At 47.4% G+C, this 24,656-nt stretch overlaps 1 protein-coding gene across 1 annotated transcript in view; it reads right to left on the bottom strand.

Moving 5' to 3' along the window:
• LOC138755144 (mucin-2-like) overlaps nt 1–24,656 on the bottom strand; it is a 238,272-nt gene that overhangs the window by 110,013 nt on the left and 103,603 nt on the right. The window contains exons 15-21 of the mRNA XM_069920567.1: nt 12,547–12,698; nt 12,297–12,435; nt 9,232–9,342; nt 7,238–7,417; nt 5,462–5,701; nt 2,145–2,301; nt 586–714 (exon numbers count right to left, since the gene is read on the bottom strand). Of these exons, the coding sequence (XP_069776668.1) occupies nt 586–714; nt 2,145–2,301; nt 5,462–5,701; nt 7,238–7,417; nt 9,232–9,342; nt 12,297–12,435; nt 12,547–12,698 (1,108 nt within the window). The remainder of the gene's footprint in view (nt 1–585; nt 715–2,144; nt 2,302–5,461; nt 5,702–7,237; nt 7,418–9,231; nt 9,343–12,296; nt 12,436–12,546; nt 12,699–24,656) is intronic.

Genomic DNA, 24,656 nt, shown 5'->3' on the forward strand with positions numbered 1-24,656 from the left:
CTTTAACACAATATCCTGTTATATTTTGTTTTCTGTGATATTATCACCTGGATCTTCATTTTTATACTTGATGTACAATGTAGAGGTTGACTTGGAAAGTGCACAAAACAAAGTTTCTCACCAATCTACCTTCAAATGAGGGGAATGGAGGTGCTGTTCCCATCCTTCCAGGACCATCATTTGTGACATTTTAAAGAAAAAGCCTTGACAACAATGTAAATTATTTATCATCCCTTTGGCACTATGTAGTTCAGGTGTGCATGCTGGAGAAACTCAGCAGACCACTCAGAATTTATATAAAGTGGAGGGTAACTAATGTTTCATCAAGGCAACACGGTGAATCCTTCGTCAAGTGAAAGCACCAGTTAATTTTTTGAATGATTGAGGGTAACATGATATTGTTAGTCCACAGCATCATTTCCCCTTCACAATTTCAGTCTGAAACAAAGGGGAAAAAATCTCAGCCGCCATCATGATTCATAAAGAATTCTGGCAAGATGAATTCTGTTCTGAGAAAAGTAATAGATGAAACGTTTAATGACCGAATAAATTCCAACACCACATGAATCAAGGTGGAACTATTACCTTCAAGCTTGGGGATAACTTTGGAGCATGCCCCACTGGGATTCTGGCAGGTTTTTACGCAGGGTATCCCACAATGGGAATAATGCCATTCACACTCATCAGAAGGGTTGTAGTAACTGCAGAAGAAAGCTAAACACAGAGAAAATATTTGAGCATTTGTTTTTCTCACTGCCTGAACACCGCGGGGTCGATTCTTGTTTCCGTCTCACAGCAGAGTGGACACTACACCAGGCTGGCAACCTGCAGAGCAGATTGTTCCCCAGGGGACAATTGCCCCTTCATGAACCCTATCTTACTTTTATTTCATGGAAAGATTCCATCAAGAAATCTCCTAACAGAGAAAGGATTTGCACTGGTGGAATATTTCCAGCTTATTTTATGGTGAATTAAAAAATGTAAAAGTGATAGGACTTTCTTAAATACAAGAGTGAAAATAATTAAATTGTCCCAAAAAATTATTTTGTTTTACATTTTTCTAATTAACAAATGTTTGATAAATAATTAAACAAATGTTTAACTTTCCTTGGAATCTAACTTAACATCCAAACGCATACAAAGACTTGGAGATGGACAGTGACTATCAAGACCATGGCAAGTATAATCTTCATGTCAGATGCAAGTTTGCAGATGACACAAAGATTGGAGGTATTGTGGACAGTGAGGAAGGTTTTCAAAGCTTGCAGAGGCATCTCGACCAGCTGGAAAAATGGGCTGGAAAATGGCAGATGGAATTTAATTCAGACAAGCGCGAGGTGTTGGATTTTTGAAGGACAAATCAAGGAAGGACGTACTTAGGAGTGTGGTACAAATACAAAATACTGAAAGTGGCATCACAGATACATAGGGTCATAAAGAGAGCTTTTGGCACATTGGCTTTCATGGATCAAATTAGTGTGTATAGGAGTTGAATAAGACATTGGTGAGGCCAAATCTGGAGTATTGCATGCAGTTTTGGCCACCAAACTACAGGAATGACATCAATGAATATGAAAGAGTACAGAGATTTACAAGGATGTTGCAAGGATGAGAGGAACTGATTTATAGGAAAAGTTTGGGACTTTATTCCCTGGAGTGTAGAAGATTGAGAAGAAACTTGATGGAGGTATTTAAAATTATGACGGGTATAGACAGAGTAAATGCAAGCAGGTTTTTTCCACTAAGGTTGGGTGACACAAGAATTAGAGGATATGCGTGAAAGGCAAGGTGTTTAGAGGACCATGGGGGAACTTTATGCAGAGTAGTGATAATATGGAACAAGCTGCCATCTGAAGTAGTGAATTCAAGATTGTTTTTGACATTTAAGAAAAATTTCCATGGGTGTTGGGCTGGGAGAGTTGTGGAGGGAAATGAACAGGGTGCAGGTTAATGGGATGAGGCAGATTAATAGTTCAGCATGGATAAGATGAGCTGGGGGGCCTGTTTCAGCGCTGTAGTGTTCTATGGTTCTCCAACACATTATATATTCTTCACTACGCAATTCATGATGGAGCTGCGGAAAGATTGAAGGGTCTGGAGCAACTGCTCTGCCTCAGAGTTAATCAAAGTAGAATTTTACTCACGACAAAGGTCAGGGCTCCTCCAGGAAATGCACAGCCCGGCCATCTTGCATGCTAAAGAGTAAGCAGAGATTGCTGTGCAGAGACATTCACAATCCCCGCCAGTGTCACAGGCACATGCATCGTGTACACAGGCCTCATAATAAGGAGTTGGGTCAACCTAAAAAGTAAAGCATGGAAGTAACTGGTATTTTGTCTGAAAATAATGAATGGATCTAAATTATAACACAAAGCAGTTGATACAGTTGGGCTGAGCACACTCTGTTGGTGGAACTCAGCTGGTCAAGAAGCTTCAGTGAGATACTTTATTGAGGTGCATTTGAGGGGCTTTGATAGGGTGACAACAGCAAATACCAGAGGGCGTCTGTTTAAGTTGAGTGGAGGAACATTTTGGAGAGATGACAGAGGGATGAAATTTACTTAGAGAGTTGTGGGTGCCTTGAATGCATTGCTGGGGATGGTGGTATAGGTTGGTACAATAGGGACACTTGGAAGGTACTTCAATAGCCACATGGATGTAAGAAAATAGAGGGTTGTGGGTGTGAGGTTGAAAAGGGTAAGGTTGTGAAGTAGTAGGTTTACATAGGATGGCACAAAATCGTGCGCTGAAGGGCCTCTAATGTGCTGTAATGTCTTTCTGTATTCATTTCACATTAGCACTTGATGTTCATGTTGGACTTGGTGAACGAGTTTGTTCTGCATGTACATAACTAGTCCTGCCGTTTGGTGTTGAATTTATACTTTCTGACATACATGAGGAGAAGGATTGTAAATCTATCACCCCCTACTCATGTTGAACAGAATTTCAGACTCTGTTTCCTTTAGTGATGCACATCATGTTAAATTCCTTCTGAATGAAATAAATACCACCTTAAATAGTTCCTTAGACCATCGATTTAAAAAACATTCTTCCAATCTATATGTGAGTGTCCTGGCCAACTAAAATGTTGTGGTGCAGACTGACCAGCATGTTGAGTCTGGAGTTCTGAATGTAAGAATGACGGTTCCGCCTCTTTGGACAAACGAGAAGAACAATTTGTTTCCACATGGTACATTGGTTGGACGCATCTGTGATTTGCAGGAGGACAATGTGAAGATGGTTGAAGGGTGAGTTTCAAGGGCATTTGCTTTCCCAGTAAGTTGAAAATGATCAGTTTAAAGATCAGGGGTAACCCAGGCAACTCCCTTGCTTGATGACACTAATATTGTTGGTGTCGTTGACAGTTCGGAGGATAATGTTAGGCTACAGAAGGCATTGTTCCAGTTGTAAATTGGGTAAAGTAATGGCAGATGGAGGTTGATCCTGAAATATATGAGGCATGCTACATACAGGGAGAACTGAGGAGCCTTACACATTCATTGGTCCTTAAAAATGGACCCACTGATCTATAAATGGTAAAGAAAGCATAGGGGGTGCTGACCTTCAGCAGATGGATCATAGCAAGAATTTGGAAGTCATGATACAACATTATAAAACTTTGGTATTGTCCATACTTGCAGTGACCACATGATAGCAAGGACACAATTGCACTGGTCAAGGTGTAGAGGAAATTCCTCAGAGCATCGTCTGGGCTGGAAGATGAAAGAATCATCTTCAGGTGATAAAAGATATTGCGATCCTTGAAGTTGTACTTTGTTGATGGCACCACACATCAAAAACCCACACCTAATAACCTTCTTCAGCAACTGCCTCCAATTTCCCTACCACATAACCCTCCATTTTATCAACTATCTAATAGTCTCTTACAGGATCGTATTGTACCTGCCTCCACCACTAGTGCATGTCATGCACTCACCACACTCTATGAGAAAAACCTACTTCTTACATCCTCTCTGTACTTACTCCCAAGCACTTTAAAACTCTGCACCCTTGTGTGAGCCATTTCAGCCCTGGGAAAAAGCTTCTGGTCATCCACACAATCAATGCCTCTCATTATCCTCATCTTCTAAGGAGAACAGACCAAGTTCACTCACCCTACCCTCTTAAGACCTGCAACACCCTTGCAAATCTCCTCCATCCTCTCTATAGCACCCACAGCTTTCCTGTAATGAGGTGATCAGAACTGAACACAATATTCCAAGTGGGTCCAACCAAGTTCATTTGCTGCCACATTACTTCACAGCTCTTGAACTTGGTCTCATGATTAATGATGACCAACACACCACGGACGTTGTTAACAACACTATCAACCTGTGAAGCAGCTTTGAGTGCCCTATCGACACATACACTGAGATCTCTCAGTTTGTCCACTCTGCTCAGAGTTCTCCCATTAACATTGTGTTCTGCCTTCAAATTTGACCAACAAATATGAACCACTTCACACTTTTCCAGGTTAAACTCCATCTGCTACTTCTCAGCCCAGCTCTACATCCTATCAATGTCTCCCTGTGACTTCTGGCAATCCTCAACACAACACCACCAACCTTACTAATCCACTCTTTCACTTACCCATCAGGACTTTTATAAAAATTAGAAGGAGGAGGGGTCCCAGAACAGATCCCTGTGAAACACCAGTTGTTTGAAGATTAATTGTGCCCAGTGATAATAAACGCATATGCAACTCTGCAATAAACAAAAGAGCCGGAAAAACTCAGCAGGTCACACAGCATCGATATGAATTAAAGGGTTGGGCCCTCTGTTGAGGTTTCATCAAAAAGAGGTAAGCAGAGAATAAAAAGGTGGTGGGAGGGGGAATGGGGAGGAGAGAGGGAGGAGAAGGGGAGCACAGGTTAAGTGGTTATAGGTTGATACAGAAGAAAAGGTAGAAGAGAAAAACAGCTGAGAAGTGATAGGGAGGGTGAGCTCTCTGAATGGAGAGGGAAAGGAAGGAGGTATGGAAATGGAGGACAGGAGAAAGAGGGATAGGGAAAGAGAGAGAGAGAGAGAGAGAGAGTGTGACAAGGGAGGGGTTTAAGGGAAGCTAGAGAAGTTGATGTTGACGCCGTCAGGTTGGAGATTGCCTAGGTGGAATGTAAGGAATTGTTCCTATGAGGTTAACAACAAACTGGCAGTACATGAGGCCATGGACAGATGGTGTGGGAATGGTGTATGGAATTGAAATGGTTAACCACTGGGAGTCACTATTATTACAGCAGACAAAGCAAAGGTGCTCAATGAAACAATCTCCCAGTCTGCGTCCAGTCTCTCTGATGTTGAGGAGGCCACAACGGGAGCTCTGGATGCAGGAGATTACCTCTGTAGATTCACAAGTGAAGTGTTACTTCACTTGAAAGGATTGTTTGGGGTCCTGAATGGTGGTGAGGGAGGAGGTGTGGGCACAAGTGGAGCATTTCTGTGGAGCATTGTTGCTCAGATGTACCTGAGAATTGCAAGGGAGGAAGGGCTCATTCTTGAGGATGCTACATTGTTTCTGAGCCCATGCATCCCGATGAACATTGATTGCACAGGGGTCTTCATTTTGCTTTACATTTGCACAGGAAGGAGACACTTTCCAACTGTTTCCAAACTCGCTGGTGTTTGCAACCACCAGATGGCTTCTTGTGGTGAAGTCGTTGTTCACATTCCCATCATAATTGCCACACAATCCACAGATGGTGCCCTGTAATCCCCAAAGGTGTAATAATTAATCCAAAATTGTCCTTTATCAAGTTTGATCTTCCATATTAAAAATACATTAGTGCAATAAATGATGGTGCAATAATACCTGTTAAAAATACATTAGTGCAATAAATGATGGTGCAATAAGTGGAGACACTAATACAGGTACACAATCCTTTATCCAGAACCCTTGGGGGACAGTGAGTTCCAGATTTCAGATTTCAGATCAAAAGCAAGCTGCCCCAGATTTAAGCCCACCTGAAACGTGCTGCCATATCCACCCCCTTCCAGTCGCGCGGCATTTTCCCCCCTGCCTACCCGAGCCGCGCTGCCGTCTTTCTCCCCCGCCCAACCAAATCGCGCTGCTCTCTCTCTCTCTCTCTCTCTCTCTCTCTACGCTGTACTAGCACCAGGAAAAAAATGCTGGTTTTTGGAGCTTTAGTTATTTAAAATACAGAGATCTTTAATTTTAATTTAGAGATACAGCATGAAAACAAGCCCTTGCAGCCCATGATCTTGCCCTGCCCAGTTACACCAATTTATCTACTAACTCCATACATTTTGGAACATGGGAGGAAACCGGAGAACTTGAAGAAAACCGTGCAAGCACAGAGACAATACCTTACAGACTGCTGTAAAAGTGACATGTGAAAAGCTATGCCAACCGTGACAGATTTTATTTGCAACTTTTAATCTCACATAGTAAGATCTCAGAATAACTACTATATCTATATCGAGTGCTGTTGAACTGGTGATTTCCCCAAATGTCCTGAATCCTAAATGTCCTGAATCCTAAATTTAATAGATTCTTTAATCCCTTCTTCATTTCATCCTCTGTTGAGGAAGGAGAAAGACTCAGCGGAAAGGCTTAACAGAAACTGGAGGCATCGATGTTAATACCATCTGGTTGGAGGGTGCCCAGACAGAATATAAGGTGCTGTTCCTCCAATTTATGGGTGGCCTGTTTGGCAGTGAATGAGGCCATAGACAGATATGCGGTGTAAGAATGGTGTGTGGAATTAAAATGGTTGGCCACTGGGAGGTCCTTGCTGTTGCAACAGACAGAGCGAGTGCTCAATCCAGAACCTCTATTGCGAAGGAGGCCTCATTGGAAGCACAGGATACACTAAATGCAGTGTCATCTACCAGCATGTTTCCAGAGACACAATATGGTGGTGTTGAGGCAAGCCTGCCATTGCTTCCTTTGGAAAAAAACACGAGGGGAGATTTGATTCAAGTGTATAAAATGATGAAAGGAACAGATATACTGAGAGAACAATAATGAGAACATGATACAAAGATGAGAGGAGAGTTGAAGATTTTCACTCAGAGATATGAAGTTATGGACTGATCCATTGGAATTGGGATTACCTAATCATTTGTGACCAATTTTCCAAATGGCCTCCTTTTCCACTGTATATTTCAGTCCCTTCAAAGTGGATTTTGAAATATTTCTGATAGTGAAATTATAATTGAAAGATTTCCTTGTTCAAAAGTGTTAACAAGAATATTCACAATGTTTAACGCAAATACGTACCTTGAACAAGTGACTCAGTTTAATAGTCAAGCTTGTCTTCTTGTCCCAGAGCAATATCACTCCATTTTTAGCCTCAAGTACAAGATAAATGCCAAGATGACGAACTTTGTAAGTTATGTTTACACCTTTATCGAGTTTCATGATTTCATACTTTCCATCCAAGAGTTTTATTTCAGTATTCTGAAAGTATTTTGAATAATCATATTAGACAAATGCAGATAAATTATGTAAGCAGGAATGACAATGCAGATCTTATTGTAAAATCAATGGTATGTTAAAATTTAGACATAAATCAAGATAACGGGCCATTTTTCGGCCCACGAGCCTATGCCACCCAATTGCACCCAATTAACTTGCACACCTGGCATGTTTCAGAGAGTGGGAGGAAATTGGAATCCCTGAGCAAAATGCACGCAGTCACGGGGAGAATGTACCAACTCCTTAGAGCCAGTGGGGGACTTGAGCCCTGGTCCCAATTGTTAGAGCTGTAACAGTGTTGTGCTTAACAACTCAGCATTATTAACTCACACAGAGACCAGCAGTTTTGGACTATTAACAGATGTCTCACACTTTGGATACTTAACAGCAGTTTACAGTCCAGAACATCCATGCATTGGAACCAGACAGTGAGTGTTTGAGCAATTATGGAAAGTAGGGATGTGTAGTACAAAACAGAGATGAGAAAAGCAATCTGGTGCAGCATATTGGGAGCCAAAATGTTTGGCTGGAATCTTCATCAAGACAGAATGCAAGGTGGAGATAGCCAGTGTAATGCAGACACGGTGGGAGGGGTTGGACAGGAGGCATTGGGGGATTGGTGGACAAGGGAAGGATGGAGAATGATGGACATAGGCAGGAGCCAGATGAAGGGAGGGAGAGGCAGAAGAAACAAAGGGGTCAGGTGGAAGAAGAGTGACTCAAGTGGAAGGGGAAAGGTGATCAGACACAGTCGGTCTCTCACAACACCAAGTTGACTGCCCCTAAAATAACCTCGACTTTCAAATGAATATAAATCATATCCCAAAGTATACTCTACAATAGTTTCCCTCATTGGTGCATCATTTCCTGGATTATCCTTTTTTTTTCTTCTTGAACAAAGGTGTGATTGTACAGATTCTATCACCAATGTGTATATGTACATATGTACAGATGGTAGTGTAGGATGACTGTGATTGGCTGAGAGTGTAGCCACACCTACTGGCAGGTCTTAAAGGATTGCTCCTAGCCAGACCAGGTGATTCTGGTCTGTTCGACCTATATGATATGCTCCAGTCTTTTAGTTAATAAAAGCCTTGGTTTTGATCAACAAGTCTTTGGTTCTTTCGACACGCACTACAGAAGGTACCTTATCTGCTCTCCAGTCCTCTGGAACCTTTCCTGTCATTATTGGGGATGCAAAGATCTTTGAAAAGTCTCCAGCAATCTCTTTCACCTTTCAGTAACTGGGGATGTAACCCATCAGGTCCGGAGAACGTCCACCTTAACATTCTTCAAAACACCCAACACCCATGTTGGTCTTAATATGCTCCAGCATATGAGCATTCTCCACATTATGCTTCCCATCACTGACCATGAGCTTTTCCTTGCTAAATATCGATGTGCAGTATTCATTAGTACCTCATCACTTCCTTAGGCTCCAAGAAATTCCTTCCTTTGTCCTTACCTCTCCCTAGCATTCTTCCTGTTGTAATGCAAGTATAAAATTCCTTGGGCTTCTCTTTATTGCTGCTCGCCAAGGAAATCTCAGTCCTCTTTTGCCCTTCCTAATACCCTGCTTGAGCTCTTTTCAGCAATCTTTATATCTCTGCAGGGCCCAGTCTGATTATAGCTTCCTGAACCTTACAGACGGTTCCTGTCCCATTTTGACTAAATTCTGATGTCCTTTGCCAAATCTCTTTGGATTCTCCCTCACACTGTCTGCCAAAGCCATCTCAAAATTTCTTTTAGCACTCCTATGGCTTTGGGGAGAAAGCACTGGTTGCTTGTTCACTTACACCCAAGTAGACTTTGATTAATTTTGAACATGTCGTTCTCGTGGTCCCACAGGGGATGTTCTCGGTAATTATTCTGAAGGTTCCATTTGAAGTGTTATTTCCACAATAATCCTGAAACATTCACAGAGAAAGACAGAATGGCACACAGACATAAAAGCAACAATTGGCATTTCAATACAGCATTTGTCTTCAAATATTTCACAAATAAGGAATGAAATTTGAAGCATAAAACAATCATCATTAGGATTTATCCACTTTATTATTATGGATGATGTACATTTCTGGTCACCTTATTTAGGTTCTGGTCACTTCATTATGGGAAGGAAGGAAGAGATCTGTGAGGGTGCAGAGGAGATTTACTAGGATGTTGCCTGGATTGGTGAACCTATCACATGAAGCAAGGTTGACAGAACTAGGGCATTTCTCTCTGCAATGATGAAGGATGGGAGGTGACATAGCAAAGGTATACATGATTATGAGGGGCTTCGATAAGGTGGATAGCCACCATCTTCTTTCTGAGTGACAATAGCAAATACCAGAGGGGAGGAAAAGTTACAGGAGGCAAAAGAGGTAAGCTCAGCGCGGACATTGGCGACTTCAGGGGTTTCTACGAGGCTCTAAAGGCTGTGTACGGCACCTCACCACAAGTCCAAAGCCCGCTGCGCAGCTCAGATGGCAAAGTCCTCCTCAGCGACAAGATCTCCATCCTCAACCTATGGTCAGAACACTTCCAATCTCTTTTCAGTGCCAACCGCTCAGTCCAAGATTCCGCCCTGCTTCAGCTCCCTCAACAGCCCCTAAGGCTAGAGCTGGATGAGGTCCTCACCCAGGATGAGACATATAAGGCAAATGAACAACTGAAAAGTGGCAAAGCAGCAGGTATGGATGGAATCCCCCCCAGAGGTCTGGAAGGCTGGCGGCAAAACTCTGCATGTCAAACTGCATGAGTTTTTCAAGCTTTGTTGGGACCAAGGAAAATTGCCTCAGGACCTTCGTGATGCCATCATCATCACCCTGTACAAAAACAAAGGCGAGAAATCAGACTGCTCAAACTACAGGGGAATCACGCTGCTCTCCATTGCAGGCAAAATCTTCGCTAGGATTCTCCTAAATAGAATAAATAGTGTCGTCGAGAATATTCTCCCAGAATCACAGTGCGGCTTTCACGCAAACAGAGGAACTACTGACATGGTCTTTGCCCTCAGACAGCTCCAAGAAAAGTGCAGAGAACAAAACAAAGGACTATACATCACCTTTGTTGACCTCACCAAAGCCTTCGACACCGTGAGCAGGAAATGGCTTTTACTAGAGCACATCGGATGCCCCCCAAAGTTCCTCAACATGGTTATCCAACTGCACGAAAACCAACAAGGTCGGGTCAGATACAGCAATGAGCTCTCTGAACCCTTCTCCATTAACAATGGCGTGAAGCAAGGCTGTGTTCTTGCACCAACCCTCTTTTCAATCTTCTTCAGCATGATGCTGAACCAAGCCATGAAAGACCTCAACAATGAAGATGCTGTTTACATCCGGTACCAGACGGATGGCAGTCTCTTCAATCTGAGGCGCCTGCAAGCTCACACCAAGACACAAGAGAAACTTGTCCGTGAACTACTCTTTGCAGATGATGCCGCTATAGTTGCCCATTCAGAGCCAGCTCTTCAGCGCTTGACGTCCTGTTTTGCGGAAACTGCCAAAATGTTTGACCTGGAAGTCAGCCTGAAGAAAACGAAGGTCCTCCATCAGCCAGCTCCCCACCATGTCTACCAGCCCCCGCACATCTCCATCGGGCACACAAAACTCAAAACGGTCAACCAGTTTACCTATCTCGGCTGCATCATTTCATCAGATGCAAGGATCGACAACGAGATAGACAACAGACTTGCCAAGGCAAATAGTGCCTTTGGAAGACTACACAAAAGAGTCTGGAAAAACAACCAACTGAAAAACCTCACAAAGATAAGCGTATACAGATCTGTTGTCATACCCACGCTCCTGTTCAGCTCCGAATCATGGGTCCTCTACCGGCATCACCTACGGCTCCTAGAACGCTTCCACCAGCGTTGTCTCTGCTCCATCCTCAACATTCGTTGGAGCGCCTTCATTCCTAACATCGAAGTACTCGAGATGGCAGAGGCTGACAGCATCGAGTCCACGCTGCTGAAGATCCAGCTGCGCTGGGTGGGTCACATCTCCAGAATGGAGGACCATCGCCTTCCCAAGATCGTGTTATATGGCGAGCTCTCCACTGGCCACCGTGACAGAGGTGCACTAAAGAAGAGGTACAAGGACTGCCTAAAGAAATCTCTTGGTGCCTGCCACATTGACCACTGCCAGTGGGCTGATATCGCCTCAAACCATACATCTTGGCGCCTCACAGATCGGCGGGCAGCAACCTCCTTTGAAGAAGACGGCAGAGCCCACCTCACTGACAAAAGACAAAGGAGGAAAAACCCAACACCCAACCCCAACCAACCAATTTTCCCCTGCAACCGCTGCAACTGTGTCTGCCTGTCCTGCTTCGGACTTGTCAGCCACAAATGAGCCTGCAGCTGACGTGGACATTTACCCCCTCCATAAATCTTCGTCTGCGAAGCCAAGCCAAAGAAAAGAAAGAATATAATGTATACTTTAATATATATTATAAAGGGTTATGGGTGGGGGGCAGGGCAAGGTTAGATTGTCGTGGAGCTGGCTTACATTGGTCAGCACAACATATTGCACTGCATTATGCGGGAATGTTCCATGTTCTATGTATTTCTCATTATGTGTTTTCAAAGTCATCACGGAACTAAAATAATATAAGTACTTTGAACACTTTTACACCGAGTGCAGTGGAATGGGCTGTTTGAGTAAGTGGTTACGGCAGGTACTGTTGCAACGTTGAAGAAAGGCATTGACGGACACATGGAGAGGATGGGCTAGAGTGATATGGGCCAAATGCAGGTGGGACTAGTGTGGGTGGGACATTTTGGGCAGCGTGGGCACATTGTGCTGAAGGGCCTGTTTCCACATTGTCTGACTCTACTTAGAACAATGAGAAAGACATATTTGTCGAACAATACCTGTGCAACGATATATTCACATTCTCCATTAAAAGTGTAGCGATGCCCATCAAAAGTGATGTAATTACCATCCCCATAGGTCATACAGGTTCCATGGCATTCCTGATCTGTGCAGTTCCAGGATCTGTCGTTGCATTCGCTGATAAAATCAAATGGGATGTTTACTGATCAGGATGCTTAAGCCTCAGCTCCTACACTTGCTTCATTGACTTCATCTGAACAGAAAGCAGAGTGAATATGTTCCACGTACCATGAGTTGCAGTCCACTTGCACTATTTCCCCCTGTTGGTAATCGATGCCATTGTGTTTACAGGGACACTTATTGATGGGAATACAGTCACCATTTCCATCAGAGACCAAATCATCAGGGCACACACAACCAGAGACGCAATCCTTGGAATACTGCAGAAACAACATTTGAATTAAATTTAAAATATGCTCTTTGTATGTAGGTTCATGGGCCAGAAGGGCCTGTTACTGTGATGAACCAGAACTAGAGTGCGGACAGATGCAGTATTAAATCAAGAGAAAGTCAGCACTTCTTTTTCTATGACAAGTCAAATCTGAAATGCTGGTGTAATGAGCATTGTAAGGTCAGCAAATGTCAGGGAGAGCTCTGAGCCACTAACATCTGTGTTCAACACCAGCCGAATGAACAGTGACTGGCCAACATCCTTGGAACAGACATGCTCTCAATCAATATTCTGACCCCCCACCCCCTCACAAAAAACCCTGGAATCAGTGCAGTGGCCAATGGTAACCCTGGGCTGAGTGCAGGGACCAGTTGTTACCCTGGGATCAGTGAGTGGCCAGTGGTCCCCCAGGATGAGTGCAGTAACCAGTGGTTACCCTGGGATGTGCAGTAACCAGTGGTTATCACGGGATGAGTTCATTGTCCAATGGTTTGCCTGGGATTAGTGAGTGACCAGTAGTTACTCTGTGATGAGTGCAGTGACCAATGGTTACCCTTGGGATCAGTGAATGACCAATAGTTATCCTGGGATGAGTACAGTGTCCCAGTGGTTATCTTGTGATCAGTGAGTGACCAGTGGTTATGCTGGGATCTGTGAGTGACCAGTGATGGCCCTGGGATGAGTGAGTGACCATTGGTTATCCTGGAATTAATGCAGTGGTTACTGTACCTGGGGACCAATTTGTGACTAGTGGTTACCCTAGGATGATGAGTGAGTGACCAATAGTTATGCTGGTATCAGTAAATGACCAGTGGTTATCCTGGGATTAATGCAGTGGTTACCTTAGGATCAGTGTGTGATCAGTGATTACCCTGGGATCAATGAGTGACCAATCGTTACATTGGGATGAGTGCAGTGACCAGTGGATACCTTTGGACCAGTGAGTGACCAGTAGTTACACAATGATGAGTGCAGTGTCCCAATTATTACCCTGGGATCAGTGAGTGACTAGTGGTTACCCTGAGATGACTGCAGTGACCAGTGGTTACCTTGGGATCAGTGAGGTGACCAGTGGTTACCCTGGGATTAGTGAGTGACCATGGTTACCCTGGGATGAGTTAGTGGCCAGTAGTTACCTTGCAATGAGTACAGTGACCAGTGGTTACCTTGGGATCAGTGAGTGACCAGTGGTTACCCTAGGACCAGTGAATGACCAGTAGTTACCCTGGGGTGGGTGCGGTGTCCAGGTGGTTATCCTGCGATCAGTGAGTGACCAGTGGTTAACCTGGGATGAGTGAGTGACCATTGGTTACCCTGGAATTAGTGCAGTGGTTACACTACCCGGGGATCAATTTGTGACTAGTGGTTACCCTGGAATGAGTGAGTGACCAGTAGTTACACTGGTATCAATGAGTGACCAGTGGTTACCTTGTGGTAGAGTAACCACCCTGGGAGTGTGGTTCTTACCCTAGGATCAGTATGTGATCAGTGGTTACCCAGGGATCAGTGAGTGACCAGTCATTACCATGGGATGAGTGCAACGACCAGTGGTTACTCTGGGATCAGTGAGAGACCAGTGGTTATCCTCGGATGAGTTCAGTGACCAGTGGTTACCTTTGGACCAGTGAGTGACCAGTAATTACACTGTGATGACTGCAGTGTCCCAGTGGTTACCCTGGAATCAGTGAGTGATCAGTGGTTACCCTGAGATGAGTGCAGTGACCAGTGGTTACCCTGGGAACCGTGAGTGACCAGTTGCTACCCTGGGATAAGTGCAGTGATCAGTGGTTATCCTGGGAACAGTGAGTGACAAGTTGTTACCCCGGAATGCGTGCAGTGAACAGTGATTACTCTGGGATCAGTGAGTGACCAGTAGTTACCCTACGATGAGTGCAGTGACCAGTGGTTACCCTGGGATCAGTGAGTGACCAGTGGTTTCCCTACGATGAGTGCAGTGACCAGTGGTTACCCTTGGATCAGTGAGTGACCAGTGGCTCCCCTGGGATAAGTGCAGTGATCAGTGGTTACCCTGGGATCAGTGAGTGACCAGTGGTTAACATGTGATCAGTGCAGTGACCAGTGGTTATCCTGGGATGAGTGAGTGACCAGTCATTATGCTGGCATCAGTGAGTGACCAGTGGTTACCCTGGGATCAGTGAGTGACCATTGGTTAACCTGGGATGAGTGCATTTGTTACTCGACCCAGTGATCAATGTGTGACTAGTGGTTACCCTGGGATGAGTGAGTTACACTGGTATCAGTGAGTGACCAGTTGTTACCTTGCAGTCAGTGTGACCAGTGGGTAACCAATGAACTCATTCCAGTGTAACCACTGGTCAGTAAGTGATCAGTGGTTACCCTTGAATTAATAAGTGACCAGTGGTTTCCCTGGAATGTGTGCAGTTAACAGTGGTTACGCTGGAATCAGTGAGCAATCAATGGTTACCAGGAATGAGTGCAGTAACCAGTGGTTACCCTGGGATCAGTGATTGACCAGTGATTACTCCAGGATGAGGGAGTGACCAGTGGTTACTCTGGTATCAGTGAGTGAACAGTGGTTACACTAAGATGAGTGCAGTAACAAGTTGTTATCCTGCAATCAATACAGTGACCAATGGTTACCTTGGGATCAGTGAGTGACCAGCTGTTACCCCTGGATGAGTGCAGTGACCAGTGGTTACCCTGACATCAGTGAGTGATGAGTTGTTACCCTGGAATCAGTGAGTGACCAGTGGTTACCCTGGGATCAGTAAGTAATCTGTGGTGACTCTTGGATAAGTGATTGACCAGTGGTTACTCCAGGATAAGTGCAGTGGCCAGTGGTTACCCTGGGCTCATGAGTGACCAGTGGCTATCCCACAATGACTGCAGTGACCAGTGGTTACCCTGCAATCAGTGCAGTCACCAGTGTTTACCCTGGCATCAGTGAGAGACCAGTGGTTACCCTGGGATGAGTGCAGTGACCAGTGGTTACTCTGGGAACAGTGAGTGACCAGTATTTACCCAGGATGAGTGCACTGGCCAGTGGTTGCCCTGGAATCAGTGAGTGACCAGTGGATACCCTGGGAAGAATTCAGTGACCAGTGGTAACCCTGGGATCAGTGAGCAACCAGTGGTTACCCTGGGATCAGTGAGTGACCAATAGTTACCCTGGGATGAATGCAGTGACTAAAGGTTACCCTCGGACAAGTGAGTGACCAGTGGTTACCCTGGGATGAGTTCAGTGGTTACCCTAGATCAGTAAGTGATCAGTGGTTACCCTTGAATCAATAAGTGACCAGTGGTCTCCCTGGAATGAATGCAGTGATCAGTGGTAACCCAGGAAATCAGTGAGTGATGGGCAGTTACCCCACAGATTTCCTGCCCACTCTTGCACAATATAAAGCAGTGGTTGGAATGAGAAAGTGACTAGCCCCCATCAATTATTACCCCCTGCCCATCTTCCCTCAACCTTGCTTTATCCAGTCCCCACTTTTGTCTGTCTTTAATTTCCCTCCTTATTCAATGCCCTGTCCCCTCCCAATCAGATGTGGGCATTCCCAGAGTGCTTCAATAGGCTTCCTTCCATCTATCAGGATATGGTTGCTGGATCTTCCGCTGCTGCCCAGGACAATGTTTTTCAACTCCTCCTTCACCAGGACAGAATAGAAACCAACCCTTTGACCCATCGGTCTGTGCCGAACAGTTATTCTGAATTTATCCATTGACCTACACCTGGACCATGGCTCTCCATACACTTCCCATCAATGTTCCCATCCAATTCATTTTCTTACATGTCAAAATCAAACCCTCATTCACCACTTCAGCTGGCAGCTCATTCAAACTCTCACCTCTCTCTGTGTGAAGATGTTCCCCACAATGTTCCCTTTAAAGATCTCACATTATAGCCTTTTAACACTTATCCTCTCATTCTTGAGTCACCCGACCTCAGTGGATTCTGTTGACACTGTGGTTAAGTGAAAAAAACCCCAAATGTTGGAGAAACTCAGCTGGTCAAACAGTGCCTTTATGTAGCAAAGGTGAAGATACATCACCAATGTTTCAGACCTGAGCCATTTATCAAGGTGCAGGGGAACATGAGAGATGTCCAAACAAGTGAGGGGGAGGTGGGGTGCTGAGGGTGGGAGATGATAGGTGAAAGGGGGTGGGGGAGAACTGCAGGAAGGGGAAGGACCACAGGAAGGGGGGAGGAGTCTAGGATGGGTGGAGAGAGAAAGGAAGTAGGAATTGGAAAAACTAGTGAGGGGGGGTGGGGGAGAGGCAAGCTGATTAGTGGAATGTAGTGAACTCAATTTTCATGACCTGAAATGTTGTTCCTCAAGTCTGTGGGTGGTCATGGTGGGATGGTGTGAAAGGCCATGGACAGACATGTGAGATCGAGAGTGTGATCTAGAATTGAAATGGTTGGCTACGGTGAGTCGCTTTTGTTGCAGACGGAGGTACTGGGTGAAGCGATCTGATCTGTCCAAGTGTTATCAGAGATGGAGCAGGTGAGTTTGAGGTCAGGGTGGAAATTGGCCACAAAAATGATGAAATTTACGAGCTCATCATGGGTGCATGAGGCCTCCCCGATGTAGTTGTCCGATGTACTGGAGGAAGAATTGGAGGGACTTGCCTGTGTAGGCTTGGATCATGTTTTGCTTCACAAAACCCACAAGCAGGCAGGCATAGCTGTGACCCATGCAGGTACCCATGGCTACTCCTTTAATTTGGAGGAAGTGGGATGAGTTAAAGGAAAAATTGTTAAGGATGAGGACAAGTTCTGTCAGGTGGAGAAGGGCGGTGGTGGAAGCTGACTGTTCAGGTCTGAAGTCCAGGAAAAAGCGAAGTACTTTGAAGACTTCTGTGTGGGGAATGGAGTGTAATGGAATTGGACATCCATCTTGAAGATGACGCAGTCTGGTTTGGGGAATCTGAAGTCTTGGAGGAGGTGGAGGTTGTGTGAGGAGTCACAGATGTAGGTGGGGAGGGATTGAACTAGGGGAGAAAAGATGGAGTCAAGGTAGGATGAAACTAGTTGCATGGGGCAAGATCAAGCAGAGACAATGGGTCTGCCCGGATGGTCAGATTTATGTATCCTGGGTAGAATGTAGAAACGAGCAGTCTGAGGATGGGAGACAATGAGGTTGGTGGTCATGGGGGGGGGGGGGGGGGGAGGTGCCCAAAGTCAATGAGGTGAGAGGTGGTGTTGGAGATGGTGGCTTGATGGGTGATGGTGGGGTCCTGTGGGAGGGGTTGATAGGAGGAGGTGTCTGAGAGCTGTCGACTGGCCTCAGCAAGATAGAGGTCAGTGCACCAGACTACAACAGCACCACTCTCGTCTGTGGATTTGATAGTGAGGTTAGGGTTGTTGTGGAGAGAGTGGAGGGTGGAGCACTCTGAGGAGTGCGGTTGGAGTAAGTAGGAGGGGGGGGGTAGTGAAGTTGAGAAGGTTGATGTCCCAGCAGTAGATGGAGATAAAGAGGTCTTGAACGGGCAGTTTTCCAAGAGGAGAAGAGGTCTTGAAGTGGGAGAAAGGGTCTTGGAGAGTTGCGGCCAAAGTAGTGGGCCTGGAGACGGAGATAACGTTAGAAGAGTTCAGCATCGCGGCGTGTGTGGAACTCATTGATGTGTGGATGGAGAGAGATGAAGATAAGGCCTCTGCTGAGGATAGAGTGTTCCACCTCCGAAAGGTGAAGGTCAGAGGGGATAGTAAAAACCAGGCAAGTGTTAGAGTGAGAGTCGATGTGGTGAAGGGTGTTGGAAGGAAGGGGAGGGGGAGGGTTGGAGAGGTCCAAGGATGGAGAAGGGAAGTGGGGGAGGTTGGACATGGGAGGAGGGTTGGGGAGATTGGGGGGGAGATGAGAAGTATGTGGGCATAGGATGGGAGAAGGGGAGTGAGGGGGAGGGGGACGAGTCATTGTGGGAGTCAGTGTGGTGGAGGGTGTTGGCGGAGCGCAGTGGGGTGAGGGTCAGATAGGTCTGAGGATGGAGCAGGGAAGTGTGGGAAGTTGGTGTGGGTATGGCAGTCACCTACAACCACTACCCTTCTCCACCTGGCAGAACTTGTCCTCACCCCTAACAATTTTTCCTTTAACTCATCCCACTACTTCCAAATTAAAGGAGTAGCCATGGGTACCCGCATGGGTCCCAGTTATGCCTCCCTGTTTGTGGGTTTTGTGGAGCAAAACATGCTCCAAGCCTACACAGGCAAGACCCCTCAACTCTTCTTCCGGTATATCAGACGACTACATCAGGGTGGCCTCATGCACCCACAATGAGCTCATCAATTTCATCAATTTCACGGCCAATTTCTACCCTGACCTCAAACTCACCTGCTCCATCTCTGATCAGACTCTCCCCTTTCCTGCATCTCTCTGTCTCCATTTCAGGAGTCAGATTGTCCACTGACATTTAGTACAACACCTCTATCTCCCACAACTACCTGGACTGCACATCCTCACACCCTGTCCCCTGGAAGGACTCCATCCCCTTCTCTCAATTTCTCCATTTCTGCCACATCTGCTCCCAAGATGAGGTCTATCACAAACGTGGCTTCCCCTCCACCACTATCAACGGCCCTCACCTGCATCTCCTCCATTCCCCACTCATTTGCTCTAGACCCCCCCTTCCAGAAACAATAAACACAGTGTGATAGTACAGATCTATCACCAATGTACATAGTGTATATAGTTACTATATCTAGACTGTGCTTACAGCGATTGGCTGAGAGCTAAGCCACACCTATTTTCTGGGCCTTAAAGGGTTGTGTCCCTAGCCAGGTCGGATCATTCCGGACTGGTCGGCCACCTGTGAAGAGCTCCGGTCTTTTGCTAATAAAAGCCTTGGTTTGGATCAACAAGTCTTTGGTTCTTTCGACGAGCTCTACAATTTTATTAGCAAAATAATTTTTTTTGAAAGGGATAGAGCGTTTAACTCGGCCAGAAAAACTTGATATCGACCCACAGTCAGCTACAGCCTTCAAAGCCTTTAACTTCTGGCTGCTAAACTTTGAAAACTTCCTGAGATTCATTCAGGTAGAGGAGGATAACCAGCGTCTAACACCATTGCTGTCTATGGTGTCCTTGAGAGTCTACGAGAACATCCAGGATGAGACCACTTACACCGCAGCCATAAAGGTACTGAAAGGACTGTATGATCAACCGGTGAACAGAGTTCATGCCCGGCTTGTGCTTGCGTCGAGGAAGCAACAGCCCGGCGAGTCCAGCAGGGCATATTTACAAGTATTAAAGACATTGGGCAAGGACTGTAACTGTGTGGACAAAACTGCTGCCGAGATCACAAATGATCTCGTCTGGGATGCCTATGTGGCCGGGCTCAGATCGAATGAAGTGAGGCTGCGCTTGCTCGAACAAGGGGTAGAAAAACTAGAGGACGTGGCCCAGATTGCAATCACAATGGAGGATGCAGCCTTAAAGTCCACCGAGCTCTCTAGGGACTGGACCCCTCGTTCTGATCTGAGTAGAGTGCCCTTCTTCCCTACCACCCCCCGAGATACTAACGGCCTGTCGGCTGCTGCTACACTATCCCCTGCGAACCCGAAATGTTATTTCTGTGGGAGGGACAAGCACAGCAGGTCCCAGTGCCCAGCAAGAAAAGCCAAGTGCCTTAAAAACGGCCACTTTGCTGCAGTCTGTAGGTCTAAAATGGCCGCCAGCAAACACAGTGCCTCGTGTGAAGCCCATTCGCCACTATCCCATTCAAACTCTTCTTCCCGAGAGCTCTCGTCCAATGAGAGCGAGGGCTCCCCTGCACGGCAACGCCTGACGTCACGGAGACGCCGAACCCGGAAGGGGCAGCCCACCCTCGCAACCATGGTGTTGGCCCGCCTCTCGCCCCCGTGCAGAACACTCGACGCTACCGCCGCTGCTGCTGCCGCCACAGACACCCCCGGGGCCGACGCTACCGCCACTGCTGCCGCCGCTGCTGCCACGGCCACAGACACCCCCGGGGCCCACGCTACCACCGCTGATGCCGCCGCCACAGACACCCCCGGGGCCGCCGCTGCTGCCGCCGCCACGGCCACCCCCATTGCCAACCTGGTACTCACCCTAGCGTCCATCGCCGACGACCGCCAGGGCCCGACCGCCGCGACCAACGACCTACCCACCGCCAATCGCGAGCAACTACAAACCCCACTACTTACCATTCACCCGTCAACGCCGCCACAACAGCACTTCCGGGAGGTCCTCCAACCTGCTCCTCAAGCGTTGACTACGTCATCCCGTATCGTGACGTCATCCCGTTGCGTGACATCATCCCGTTGCGTGACATCATCGCGCAAAACTCCCCTGTCAACTGCTTCAATAACATTAAACCAGCAATGCTCTCATCCCCTCACCAGAGCAATGGAACTGATTAAAGTGCATGGACACTACACCAATTGCTTATTTGACACTGGGTCAACTGACAGTTTTATCCAGCCAGATCTGGCTCTCCATTGGGGACTTGACATTATCCCCACTACCCAGAGGATCTCATTAGCGACGAGGTCACACTCGACTGGGATAAAGGGGTATTGCATCGCCACGCTGGAAGTACAGGGCGTGACGGTCACCCACTTCAAATTATTCGTCCTTCCCCAATTGTGTGCCCCAGTGTTGCTGGGATTAGACTTCCAGTGTCAGTTCCAAACGGTGTCCCTACACTTTGGGGGACCCCACGCCCCCCCTCTCGGTCTGCCATCGCCCCACCCCCGAAGCACCCGAGCAACCCGCCCCCGTGCCCCGTGGCCAATCTTGCGGCCTTTCCACACTCCGGATTGCCCCGCCATCACTCTTCGCAAACCTCACCCCTGGCTGGAAGCCAGGGGCAACCAAAAGTCGGCAATATAGTTACGAAAACAGGCAATTCATTAGGACTGAGATGCGTAGATTGCTGGATGAGGGCATCATCGAACCCAGTTCAAGCCCCTGGAGAGCCCAGATGGTAGTTGTCAAGAATGGGGAAAAACTACGGATGGTGGTCGACTATAGCCAGACCATTAACCGCTTCACGCTCCTGAATGCGTACCCCCTGCCACGCATCACGGATGTGGTGAACCAGATCGCCCAATACCACATTTTCTCCACTATTGACTTACGTTCGGCCTACCACAGCTCTCGATCCGCTGCGAGGACCGACCATTCACGGCCTTTGAAGCGAATGGGCGGCTATATCAATTTCTCAGGGTACCATTCGGGGTCACGAATGGTGTCGCGGTCTTCCAGCGGGAAATGGACAGGATGGTGGACCAGAACGGGCTAACCGCTACCTTCCCGTATCTGGACAATATCACCATCTGCGGCCACGACATGCAGGACAACGACGCCAACCTAGACAAATTTCTTCAAACTGCCCGTCGGCTGAACCTGACTTACAATTTGGATAAGTGTGTCTTCCGGACCACAAGACTCACTATTCTAGGTTGTGTGGTGGAGAACGGGATAGTCATGCCAGATCCTGACCGCATGCGTCCCCTAATGGACTTACCACCCCCACATACCCAGAAAGCTCTCAAATGTTGCCTGGGCCTTTTCTTGTATTACGTCCAATGGGTTCCACACTACGCCAACAAGGCGCGTCCTCTTATCAAGACCACCTCCTTTCCCCTCTCGACCGAAGCCACAGCGGCTTTCGATCGAATCAAATCTGACATCGCTGCTGCGACGCTGCACGCGATCGATGAGTCTGTCCCGTTTCAAGTCGAGAGCGATGCATCCGACTTCGCCCTGGCAGCCACCTTGAACCAGGCCGGTCGGCCTGTAGCCTTCTTCTCCAGAACCCTCCAGGGTCCGGAGAGTAGACACTCCTCAATCGAGAAGGAGACCCAGGCCATAGTTGAAGCGGTGCGTCGTTGGAGACATTACCTCGCTGGGAGGCGCTTTACACTGTTGACTGATCAACGCGTGGTCTCCTTCATGTTCAGCAACACCCAGTGTGGTAAGATAAAAAACGACAAAATCGCCAGATGGAGAATCGAACTCTCCACCTTTAACTATGACATCCTGTACCGGCCTGGTAAGCTCAACAACCCGCCTGACGCGCTCTCCAGGGGGACGTGCGCCAGCATACAGATGGACAGACTACTGAAACTCCATGAGGCGCTCTGTCATCCAGGGGTCACTAGGTTTGCTCACTTTGTCAAGGCGCGCAACTTACCCTACACAGTCGAGGAGATCCGCTCCATGACCCGAGCCTGTTCGGTGTGCGCTGAATGCAAGCCCCACTTCTTCCGTCCGGATAACTCCCACGTTATCAAAGCCACCCGCCCCTTCGAGCGTCTTAGCGTAGACTTTAAGGGGCCCCCTACCGTCGACCAACCGTAATACCTACATCCTTACAGCCATCGACGAGTACTCCCGCTTCCCATTCGCTGTGGCCTGCCCAGACACCACTGCCACCTCAGTGATACAGGCCCTTCACAGTATTTTCACCATCTTCGGGTACCCCAATTCCATCCACAGTGATAGGGGGTCCTCATTCATGAGTGCAGAGCTGCAACAGTACCTTCTGGAGTGTGGTATTGCTTCAAGCAGGACCACGAGCTATAACCCACGCATTAAAGGCCAGGTCGAGAGGGAGATTGCCACCATATGGAGAGCGGTTACACTGGCTCTCCGGTCTAAAGGTCTCCCCACCTCTCACTGGCAGGAGGTTCTCACTAGTGCCTTACACTCCATCCGCTCCCTCCTATGTACTGCAACAAATGCCACCCCCCACAAAAGGATGTTCCTTTTCCCAAGGAAATCCGAATCAGGAACCACTGTACCGGCATGGCTCACCGTCCCTGGCCCCGTCCTTTTGCGACGCCACATCCGGCACTCAAAGAACGACCCCTTGGTCGACCAAGTGACTCTACTCCACGTGAACCCACATTACACCTACGTTGAGTTCCCAGACGGGCGGAAGGACACTGTTTCGGTGCGGGACCTAGCTCAGGACGCGGTAGACCCAGCAAACCCCCCAACCCACCCTTCCCCAACTCCTTATTCTCCAGGCCCCGTGCCGCAACAGAAGAACCAACAGCACCCCAATGACCCGGGCCACCCTGCCGTCAACACGACTGGGGAATTGAGCGACGGAGCAGTCGCACCCAATGAGCCCGCTGGCGACACCACTCCAGCGACCCCAATCCCGGCACCACGGCGGTCACGCCGGATGATCAGACCCCCTGACCGCTACAGTCCTTGACCTACCCCTTCCTTTCATTCTCTCCCTCGTTTTTGTTTTTTTTCCCAGGGTCAATTCTCCAAGAAGGGGAGAATGTGATAGTACAGATCTATCACCAATGTACATAGTGTATATAGTTACTGTATCTAGACTGTGCTTACAGCGATTGGCTGAGAGCTAAGCCACACCTATTGTGTGGGCCTTAAAGGGTTGTGTCCCTAGCCAGGTTGGATCATTCCGGACTGGTCGGCCACCTGTGAAGAGCTCCGGTCTTTTGCTAATAAAAGCCTTGGTTTGGATCAACAAGTCTTTGGCTCTTTCGACAAGCTCTACACACAGAATCTCCCTCGTCCTCACCTACCACCACACCAGCTTCCGCATCCAACACATTATCTGCAGGAATTTCCAGTACTTACTACAGGACCCCACCACCAGACACATTTTTCCATCTCCTCCCCTCTCAGCCTTCTGTAGGGAATATTTCCTCCACTCTTCCCTCCCCACCCATCTCCCCCCACCCCCTCTGGCACCTTCCACTGTGGTTGTAGGAGGTGTAATACCTGCACCCACACCGCCTCCCTCACCACAATCCGAGGTCCCAAACAGACCTTTCAGGTGAAGCAACACTTCATCTGTACCTCCAAAGAACTCATTTAGTGCATCTGGTGCACCATCTGTGGCCCTCTTTATATCGGAGAGACCGGTCGCAAATTAGATCACTTCGCCCAGCACCTCCTCTCCATCCACAACAAAAGCGACCTCCCCATAGCCAACCATTTTAATTCTGAGTCACACT

Source organism: Narcine bancroftii, chromosome 1 (genome assembly GCF_036971445.1).
Source record: "Narcine bancroftii isolate sNarBan1 chromosome 1, sNarBan1.hap1, whole genome shotgun sequence".
Classification (NCBI taxonomy): Eukaryota; Metazoa; Chordata; class Chondrichthyes; order Torpediniformes; family Narcinidae; genus Narcine; species Narcine bancroftii.